The 11465-nt window shown below is 39.3% G+C and overlaps 1 protein-coding gene across 2 annotated transcripts; it reads right to left on the bottom strand.

The window, feature by feature from the left end:
- Positions 1-432: 432 nt before the first annotated feature.
- On the bottom strand, positions 433-11305 carry LOC133132357 (very-long-chain 3-oxoacyl-CoA reductase-B-like). Of its 2 annotated transcripts, XM_061247741.1 has the most exons (11): positions 10822-11302; positions 9215-9261; positions 8022-8097; positions 7776-7886; positions 7262-7329; positions 6906-6950; positions 6046-6080; positions 4579-4660; positions 2063-2128; positions 1703-1852; positions 433-1467 (listed from the first exon to the last, which is right to left on the bottom strand). In XM_061247741.1, exons 1-11 carry the CDS (start codon positions 10991-10993, stop codon positions 1342-1344), a joined length of 978 nt encoding a protein of 325 aa, XP_061103725.1. In that variant the 5' UTR covers positions 10994-11302; the 3' UTR covers positions 433-1341. The 2 variants fall into 2 exon arrangements, with proteins under 2 accessions (XP_061103725.1, XP_061103726.1); XM_061247742.1 differs by lacking the exon at positions 2063-2128 and having other exon boundaries at positions 10822-11305.
- Positions 11306-11465: the final 160 nt, after the last annotated feature.

The raw sequence follows: 11465 nt of genomic DNA on the forward strand, positions 1-11465 counted from the left end.
CTTTTTATCTGTAAAAGAGAACTTAAATACATCCAATTGTAAGGTCACTTGTTTTTACCTTAAAATAAATGAAATCCAGGAGTGAAGAGCTTTATTTTCTGCACTATTTTTGCAGTCAGGCAACCCGGATTCAAATCTGTCAATTTTATAACATCTACTAACTTTAATACAAAGCATATATAGTTTGTGGTGCATAGCACAGTAGATGACTTGTTCTTCCCGATACATTTTCCAAAACGCTTGTCCTAAGTTACAAATGTGATAAACTGCAATAAAATACACCATTGTGGCAAAAAGTATAATTGGGATACAATATAGTACCAGGATGGGAGAATGCAGGGATACAAAACATACTGGTACAATGACAGTGCCCCACCAAAGCTTTGTTCAAAGTAATTTTCATAGAAATATGTTGTACCTGTACACATATCATGATATTGTCCCTGCACATCTTTACAGGACTCAGGATGACTTTATTTTTGGACTACCAGTATTTGCCTATTGAACATAAAATACACAAAATAACATTTTAATGGGATAAAAACATCAGTCTAAAGGATCAATAATGCTGGTGAAATGCATTGGCAACAATGTCACAGAGCTACATTGCTAATATGACACCAACACAGCATGGATATAACATTTATAATGACTTGGATAGAACAAGCTATTTGCAGAATGTTGACATTACAAATGCATTGGAATTCAGTATTAATGTGTAATTGGTATGAAATGCGGTTAAATTAGAATTTAGAAAACAAAAGATAAATATGCCCTTATAAAAAAGTCCCAAGGTTCTCATATAAACATAGGAGTTAATGACATGAATGGAAATACTTGAAAAGAAATCAAATTCAGGAGGGAACTAGATTCAAACAAAATAAAACGTTTTGTATAAATTTACCTATTTGTGCGCTCACTGCAATAGACCAGTTCGCCTACATTTCCTGAGTTATACAACACAGTGATATACAGTAATAAAACGCATGAAATTGTCCTGTAGCAGTTTTTTTGTAAATGTATTGCATCACAATTGTTATACCGATTAATCAATAGCAATGTGTATCATTTTGGCACTTGTGAATTTTAAACATTTCAATATGCAATTAAATGTCATGCAGTGTAAATGTACAAATGTAAAAACCATATCACAGAAGATAATGGGAACCATACTCTCAGCCAGATGGGTTTTTGTGAAATGGTTTCTGCAATGTCACCTTTACAACCAAAATGCAATCTAAACAGAGGGCAGTTAGGAGAATCCATCACAATAATGGAGACACCGATTTATTTAATTCTGATCAATTTCTTACACCATGTATGGATTTTTCTTTGTGATGGTCAGTTCTCCTTCTTGGATGTTGCCATAGTTTCCTTTACTTTCTCCAAAGTAAATTTGTCCATCCATCTCACCCAGAAAGAAGAGAGTCGCAACCAACCAGGAAAGAAGATTGTGAGAGCGACATGCTAAGGGAGGAAATATGGGAGAAGGGACAAGATGTTACTGTATAATGCATTTTAAAACATAGGAATGCAAATCAATCTACACATTTTGAATACACAAGTACATTTTGACAGTTACGTTAAGGCAATGCGTTTGGAAAGGGCAACTGTATAATAGCTAAATTATAGCTAAAACCATGATGGTTGTAATAGTCGTGACGTAGTACACAAAAGAACACACCCCTATCCGAATGCTCACCTGCAGGGCATGAGAGAGGCAGCCGCTGGTGTAGGTGGAATGGCCCACTGTGTTCAAGGCTTCACGGGCATAATCTGCGGCACTCTTCACAAAGGCATTGACGTCTGCATTGTAGGTCATGTTTGTTGAGACCATAAAGGGAGTGACACACTGTGAGACAAACAGAAAAGAAAGAAAGCAAAAGAAGGGAAGAGGAAAGCAGGAAATGGAGAAGTGATAAAGTCGGATGGAGACAGAAATGGAGCAGAGGACAGCCAGCATGTGAGGGAGAGGAAGACCAATGGTGAAGGTAGAACGAGGAGGGGTTACAGATCTGAGATTGTAATGAAACTGCGAAGGCGAGGAGACATTTATTTGTACCTGGATTGTGACCCCCCGCGTACTATATTCTGAGTTCAGACATCTGGAGAAATAGGTAACAAAAATCTAAAAACGTAAAAAAAATAAAAATTAAATAACAGTGATTACAGAACTTTGACAGCAAATCAGTATTGAGCCGAATGATAGAAGTTACAAAATGTTGACGTTTGTCTTATGTGAATATGGAAACTGTGAAAAAATAGTGTAATTATTTACATATTATGAGCAATAATTGTTTGGGGAAAAGTGTAATAACAGAATGCTTAATAGCAGAAGTGAACATTCCCACCAATAAGGCACACAGTTCTGTATCGGAGATTGGGCTTGGGGCACATGCATTCAAACATGCAGTTCAGGTGACTGGGGTTTCCTGAAATTTTGCATGTGCATACCAATCAAATGCAAACTCTTTTTTTACATTTTACTTGATGTTAACGGACCTTGAGGAGTCATTTATGGCCCGCTCTCATTTAAAAATTATTTTTGAAGGTGAAGCTCAACATTCTTCTTTAAAACATTTACATTGCATGCATTTAGGCATTTATCAGATTGCTCATAAACCGCTTATATTGTTTACAAATAATCCATTTATGCAGTTTGATATTTACAAAAGCTATTTATTCAGGTTAAGCCTTTAATGTTCTGCTTGACTGCAGAGAACATCATTTGTCCATTGCCTTTGTCTTGGTGAGGACATTAAAGGGTAAAACCTGTGCAAGGATACAATGGCAGCGCCTCACCTGGGATTTGAACCTGCAGCTTTGAAACGCAGCCCAGTGCTGCGTTTCCCGAAGCCTTCTTAACGCTACGTCGTTCCTAAGTTCTACCTTAAGCGCTACCCTATTGTTTCAGCGTGTTTCCCGAAACGTTCTTAGCTAAGTATACCTTCTGCAAGTGGTACTTTCGTAAGGTTGGTCAGGACCACTCTTAGCAATACCTTATCGATGTTGTCAGCTCACTCTGCTAGTGGCCACCACTGTTAAGACTGCAAGCCTCTGAAATCTGCTGTTGCTCTTAGTTACATCTCAATCTGTTAAGCAATATGTACACTAATAATTCTACAGTTGTAGTTGGCTAATAATATTACTCAAATACCACATTAATGGGACCGTTTTCATGCAAAGAATAAAATCAAATTGTAAATTACGAAGGACGCGTTGCACTTTATTGAACAGGTTGCCTAATTGCCTCTTAAACTGATGATTTCTCTGTGGGCTGGAGCGATGTTTAACCATAGTTCTTTTTGTTTTGTTGGACACCATAGTCCTACAACTGGAAAATAATGTTTCTTTATTCAGTGCCACGTCCTCCATTTTGTTTGCTGTGAAGCTGTGGGACCGCTTTTCTTTGTTTTGTTTTTTCCCGCCATAGCTTATGCTGTTTTCGTGTTGGTGTGTTTTGCTTGTTGGTGCGCTTTTATTGAAAGCGGGATAATAGAAAGGGGCCGCGGTGGCGCAACAGGCTAAGATGCAGCAGACTTGCGGTTGCAGCTCGCTGCAGTTGCACACCGGGGACCGGGGTTCGACTCTCGGTCCTGCCAAAAGCCAAGTTTGGCCGGCTCACGTGGAGCAGGATAATTGGCTCGCTGCTCCAGGGGGAGGGACTTGGCAGGGTTAGTAGATCGCCGCACAATAAAGCACCTCGGAATCACAGTTACCAGCATGTGGCAAGACGGCTTGAAGAAGGCGTGTCGCTCTCGTAGGGCCGACGGGGTGTGGGCGGTCTATCTAACACTAGCTCTAATTGAATTAGATGGGGTACAATTGGCTACCAAATTGGGAGAGAAAAAAAAATGGGATAATAGAGAATTATACCAGTAATTCTGGCAAATCAACTGTGATTGCAAAATAATTTAAGGCACCATGACAAGATATTAAAATAATGTAAATAAAACATGACATGGCAAAGAAGGTGTATTGCCAGGTGGCATAGCGGGACGAGGTGTAATACCAGAATTTGAGGTGCCGGGTTCTTGCACGCATTTGGCGAAAATTATATATATATACGGTTGGAGAATTCATTTTGTGAATTAGTTCCCACCAGTCCTTTTATTATAAACACTACTTTCTCTCATAACGCAGTCAAGCAGTCGCTGGATAGATGGTGAATAATCGATCCTGGAATAGTCAATGGACCTAGTAATATCGCAGGTAGAAGCCATGCCTTAAACAACCGCATAAGGGATAGTTTGGGGAACGTGCCTAGAAAAGTAAACAACTTTAGTAAGGTATACCTTTCGAGTCTTTGTAAAACGCCAAGAGACACCGTTATCGGGAAACGCGGCCCAGTTCTCTAACCATAATATTATACTGCTGCTGAATCTGCAGACTGGGTAGGTAGAGGGTGGTGCTGGAGGTGGAGCATGTGACCTGTGGTTTTGGTCTATAACGTTACACTACAGTTTTTCCAGGGCTACTAATTTACATTTCGGCAATTTTATCATTTTCTATTACTTTTCCAAAATAAAAAATAAAAAATAATGCAGTGATTATGGACATAAGAACAGAAAATCTGACCTTGGTTGCACAGTATAGGGTCAGCAAAGGCTGTGGCTGGGAGGCAACTTCAGAAGACAGATTTATAATCAAGCCCGTACCCCTGACAGAGACAAAGAGGGAGACAGGCAGACACAAAGGAGACATTTCACATAACGAGTATTTATAATATACAGTAAGCTCGGTATGATTTCTTGATTCATCTCTGTACTTGACAATTTTAGATTTGTAGTCACAGTTCACATGTGGTTAGTATTCTGACTTCCATCGTTTTTTCTTTTTTTTGTTATTGGTACTTGTCACCATGAGGACCAGAAAATGAAAGTCAAGAAAGCCAGTACACTACACATAATACAGTTTTTAAACTGTTTCATTAAGAATGAGAACACTGATATGTTTGGGTTCATTGTCTTCTTGTGGGGAGAATCACTGTCCAATGAGTTTGGAGGCAATGGCATAAAATGCCTTTTAATAAAAGCTGAAAATCTGTACTTGACCACACATGAATCATTTGTACAGAGCCACATGAAGAATATATGTCTGTCCCAATACTTATGGCACACAGTGTAAACATACAGAGTAGTGAAAAGTATTTGGCCCCCCCTTGCTGATCCTTACTGCTTTGTATTTTTCCACATATAATGATTTCAGATTTTTAGACATAATGTAATATTTGATAAAGAGAACCTGAGTAAACACAAAATACATTTCATTAATGAAAGTTAATCGAACACCCAAATCACCCGTGTAAAAGAAATTGCCTCCTTTTCTGATAATTTGATATTAGTCTTTCCCCATTGCTGTGGAGGTACAATCGTATGCAAAAAATTGGGCACCCCTATCAAAACACCTTTTGCAATTAATATCTTTGAACAGAAGCAAACCTGACCTCTAAATGGTACAAAGTTTAACATGACATTTCTTTACATTTTCAATCAATATTACTTTTGATTTAAATTTTTTAGTTTCAAAATGATTTCTTTTTTAAAGGCAACGTTTGGAAGATGCCTTGCAATTTCAGACATACTACACTCAGTGAACACTTTTAGGTAATTTTCTTCTGCTGCTGTAGCCTATCCACTTAGAGGTTTGATGCGTTGTGTGTTCAGAGATGCTCTTCGTCATACCACTGTTGTAATGTGTGGTTATTTGTGTTACAGTCACCTTCCTATCAGCCTTGACCAGTCTGGTCATTCTCTGTTGACCTCTCTCATCAACAAGGTGTTTCCGTCTGCAGAATTGCTGCTCACTGGATGTTTTTTTGTTTTCCGCACCATTCTGAGTGAACTCTAGAGACTGCTGTGTGTGAAAAAAGCAGTTCGTGTTTGTATGATTTTATGCATTGCAATGCTGCCACACGATTGGCCGATTAGATAATCGCATGAATAAGTAGGTGTACAGGTGTTCCTAATAAGGTGCTGAGTGAGTGTATACATTATAATATCATAATGATGATTCTTATAATATAAAATTGTACCATAAACTTACTTTTCAACCATGTGTGGGAGAACCAATCTTGTCATCTGCAGAGTGACAAAGAGATATCATCAGCATTGTCAATTTATTTTCCATTTGCATTTCCCTTGAAAACTGACATCTGCCTATCACAATATTTTATTATAGGTTACTATATTTAATAGGTGCTTTGCACTGGTGGAACAACCTCCCCATTCCTATAAGATCTGGTCAGCCATGGTGCATTGTCAACCAAAGTCTACGCATTGCTTGCAATATAGCATAATTAGCAAAATATTAACATGGCAATTTTACTCTTTATGGTATGCATAGCTATCTGTCAATGTGGTTTAAGAGGGCAAGTAATCCCTCAAAACATGAAAAGCACCAAATTAAGGAAAATGAACAGCTAGTCGAAATTATTGGATTGCAGTTGTGGTTGGAATGAAAAACAGCATAAACAGGGGTACTCCAGGACTGAGTTTCGGAACCACTGCTGTAGGCAACCGATTCTTTAGGCAAATTGTACCTTTATCCGACTTGTTCTGTAGTTGTGATCTAATGATCTAAGGACTTATTGTTTGTCACTTTGGATAAAAGCATCTGCTAAATAAATGTAATATAGAAAGCAAAATCCAATGCTTACCTCTAATAGCTTTATATGCATCTAACCTCTTCAATATCACCAATTTATCACTACATTGCCGTTTTCACAAAAATTCAGATATAGTGCACAACTTGTGTTTCACAATTGACCTAAAATGATGACTGGACTGATTGATAAAAAATGTAGCTAAGGAATTCTATTCATATGCATTCAGGGATGAAATTACCTCAGTGAGACTAAAAGTTTGTTTAATATGGAATAGTTTTCAGCTCTGAGACAGACAGACCTGTGTCACAGACAGGATGTTACAGTTGATGACTTCAGTGATTCTCTGGGAGGAAAGATATTTCAAAATGAAAACATGAACATGATCTGCAACAATCACACAAGTCCCTCTGAAAAGACAACATTCCCACAGCAATGCTGCAAAGATGCAGCCTCTCGCAGGACTGGGACCCAGAAGGTTTGTGGTTCAAGCCCCAGTGTAGCCACAATAAGATCCACAGAGCTGTTGGGCCCTTGAGCAACCCCACATTGCTCTAGGGGGACTGTCCACTGCTAAGTCTTATCAACTACGTGGCTTTGGATAAAAGTATCACCTAAATGACTAATGTAATAACAGAAATGTCCTGCACGTCATACCTGTTCAGCATTGGCAACGTCCAGAAAAAAACGTAACGCTCCAACATAGTTCATGCCTACATTGTTTACTATAATATGGAAGAAAGACAAAGAAGGCAATGATTATCAGTGTATATGGATGTACAATATTTAATCATCCGACTTTTTGAATGAACTTTGTGCAATCACATCAGACTACATCGGTAGTCTTAAACAGTACTGCATATAAATAAAGATTTTCACGTTTGTGTCTTGAATGTCTATGTGCACATGGTCACCATCCATTGAAAATCAAGGGGATTTAGACATGTAGTTATGAGCTTCAGATTTCTACCCATTGGCTTCCACTGTATTTATTTGTATCAGCTCATATTGAAATGTATGGGACACATTTGAAAAACCATCTAGATGGATGGGAAATACAGAATACAGTAGTAATGTTGATGTTTGGGTGCAGTATCCCTTTAATAGCTGAAACAGCCTGAACAGCTTGTTCAGGTTCTCTCCAATCCTACCCTCCTCTAAGTCACATTACCTAATATGCCAATATCCAGGTTGCGTAGTCCCTCTGCGATGGCAGGATAGATAGCATGGCCCACTGTGAAATCTGCCTGAATGATGCGAGTCTTTCTCCCATAAAGCTTCTCTGAAGGTGAAATAGAAAGCATTCAATGATTTATATAAAAGCATGGGGGGGGGGGAATTCCAGCTATATCATTTTTCTTTCTCTCCTTATCCATAGCCTTCCATCTTTTCCCACTTTTCCCATCACCTCTCTCACCAATCTCCGTGGCAGCAATGTGAAGCTTTTCTTCTGAACGGCTGACCAGTACAATGTCCAGTCCTCTTTTAGCCAACTGCAAAGGGTACATAACATAAAATCCACACAGATAATCCAAACGTATGTAAAACTGGAAAAATACTCATTTCACATATGCATTAATCATAATAATTTTATTTATATTGTGCTTTTCATCATACAGTGATGATCTCAACGTGCTTTACAAAGGCAACAATAAAACAAGCACGAAACAGTTCAGTAATATAAAATCACTGTTAAAATACAATAAGCTGTATCATGCAGTCAATAAACTTGAGTTTATTGATTATAATGATTTCCTGTCCACCCGATGCACACCCATCTTTCATTTGATTACAAGGATTATTTACATTGTACTGCATGTGGGTATGGAAGGATTTCAGGAATGTTTATGGAAACAATTAAAAAAAAATCTAAAGTAACATCTGGAGGCGACATGGCTCAGGCAGTAGGAGCAGTCGTCTGGCAGTCGGAGGGTTGCTGGTTCGATCCCCTGCCTGGGCTGTGTCGAAGTGTCCCTGAGCAAGACACCCATCCATCTATCCATCCATTATCTGAACCCGCTTATCCCAAACAGGGTTGCAGGGGGGCTGGAGCGTATCGCAGCATACATTGGGCGAAAGGCAGGAATACACCCTGGACAGGTCGCCAGTCCATCACAGGGCACACACACTCATACCTACGGGCAATTTAGACTCTCCGTTCAGCCTAACCTGCATGTCTTTGGACTGTGGGAGGAAACCGGAGTACCCGGAGGAAACCCACGCAGACACGGGGAGAACATGCAAACTCCACACAGAGAGGCCCCGGCCGACGGAGATTCGAACCCAGGACCTCCTTGCTGTGAGGCGGCAGTGCTACCCACTGCGCCATCCATGCCGCCTGAGCAAGACACCTCACCCCGAAATGCTGGTTGGTGCCTTGCATGGCAGCTAATTGCCGTCGGTGTGTGAGTGTGTGTATGAATGGGTGAATGAGAAGCATCAATTGTACAGCGCTTTGGATAAAGGTGCTATATAAATGCCTACCATTTACATCTGCCTTTGGTGTAAGTTAGTCTATCATTCTGGTAGTCAAAATGCTTGAGCACTTTTATTTAATGGGTGCGGCTACAATACAATGTCATTAAGACACACATTTATTTAAATACCAACCTCATTGGCATAAGCTCTTCCGATACCTGAGGTTGCTCCGGTAACAACTATAAAAACAACACAAAAATTCACACAGATTATAGTCAGCAAAGGCTCACACTGGTCACCATTATGAGACATTATCTGGAACATCAGGTCCAAGATACAGAGAAATGGCATGATCATCTACACTAAATAATTATCTTCTCCAAATAGACCTGCATTTAGTTGGATCCGCCAGCACACACAATATTTGGAAAATGTACTCAAAATGTGTTACATGATTAATGCCAGTTCACAAAAAATGCGGAAAGGACAGCACAACAGGAATATACCTTTATTCACTGATTATTTTAAAGTGATGCTTAAAAATAATGATGCTTAAGTGACGCCTGTTGAATCTCAGTCAAGAACAGATGGCTTAATTAGTTGAATGTGGGAATGGGAAAGATGATCTTCTTTGATCATGGCATTAAAAGGATCATGGCATTAAGACAGGATGTTATCTTCTGGAGCAAAAGTAAGAAAATAACGGAGGCATTTTGTTAGCAACCTCACACACATTTAGGCACACAAAGAGAAAGCCTCACATACACATCCATCTTTCAGTCCATCCTCTTAATTAATTTTAAAAGTTATTTTTAACAATGGCATTTTTCTTGATTTGGCTCTGTACTCCACAGCATGCTCTTTGAAGTATTTCTTAGCCAACTGTAACCTGGGCACTATGTTTTTGTGGCCAACCAGTGGTTTGCATATTGCATCTTCTGCAGACATAAATAACTGGCACATCAGCCTCTGCCTCCTGAAGAGTGTTTCTGTTCTATCAGACAGGTTTTTGGGGGTTCTTGTCATTTTTGTGAGAATTCTTGAGTCATAAACTGCAGAGGTCTTCTTCGGCCTACCAGGCCCTGTGTGATTACTGAGCTCACCAGTGCATTCCTTCTTCTTAATGATGTTATAAACAGTTGACTTTGATTTCTGACACAGGCTAAATAAACATATGTCATTAAAATCCATGATAGGGTCCAAAGGTGTGTTGAGTTGATCTGGAATTACCCAACTAAGCCAATGAAAGTGAAGGAAGTCATTATGAGGCTGAGCAATAATGAAAAAATGGGCACGACATAGCCAAACCTCAGGCTTACCGAAGTCAACTGTTCGGTCTCATCTGTCCACAAGAATAAATATAAATTCGAAGCTACAGACGAAAATATTTAGGAATATTAAAAATAGCTGCGTTCTCTGAGCACCTCTGATTACGAAAGTTACACGTATTGTTGAAGAGCGATTTAAGTCGAAAATCAAGTTTGATACCTTGAGCGCATCGTGAAAATGTGAATTGTATGGCTTCAAAAGGCTAAATACCATGACTTCTATTAAATCAATTTTATTTTGAATAGTTTGCTTAGAAGGAAACTAACCTAGAAAGAAAGGTAAAATACACGTTAAGTCACATGTTGCTGCTGTGCATCTGTGAATTCTGCTACAACGAAACGCATCTCTCTATTAGCAATGTGCACATGCTTAGGGACTCCCTAAGCAGGTGCACTTTCGGTGCATTAACATTTTATTTTCATCTATGTGCAACACATTCTCATTTCAGTTTTGTCAAAATTCGAACTTACCCGCCCACTGTCCGTATTTTCGTAGGTCAGTTTTACAATATTCTGACAACACGTATACTCTCACTCCCCAATAGAATTTCCAGCAGAACTTTAAAAAATAAAACAACACTGTGAAACCCCCTATTATACCCAGTCCATGAAACAGGACTGCAGAATTCAAGTCTGTGCTCATGCTCTACGCGATCAGTAGATCAACCGCAGTCTTCGACAGCTGGATTGCGATTGCGAGAGTCATCTCATATAAATTGTGCAAGCACCGCCCCGCACACCGCCTATCACTGAAATCATTTTACAGCGGGCGCTTGGGTCTACATTCTGATCACTGATCCATAACTCTTCTGGCAGGTTTATTGCTGACTTTGGCAAGCAGAACTTTAAACATAAAAAGTAAGATTGTGGCGTAGCGTTTGTCAAAATATCCATGAGCTAACAATACTCGTCATAGTTATAATTTCACATGTGTTTTATCAACAAATTAAACGTGAACCACTGTGTTTGATTTACATGAACGTACCTGTCTGGTTTCGTGTTTTTCACTGTGTTGTATTTTGTCTAAGTGCGTCGCGTTTCTGTGTTTTAGTACCCTCTGTGCACACCGTTGTCACCTGTCAGTTCGTTTTCACTTCCTGATTGTTTCCCCACAC

Source organism: Conger conger, chromosome 7 (assembly GCF_963514075.1).
Source record: "Conger conger chromosome 7, fConCon1.1, whole genome shotgun sequence".
NCBI lineage: Eukaryota > Metazoa > Chordata > Actinopteri > Anguilliformes > Congridae > Conger > Conger conger.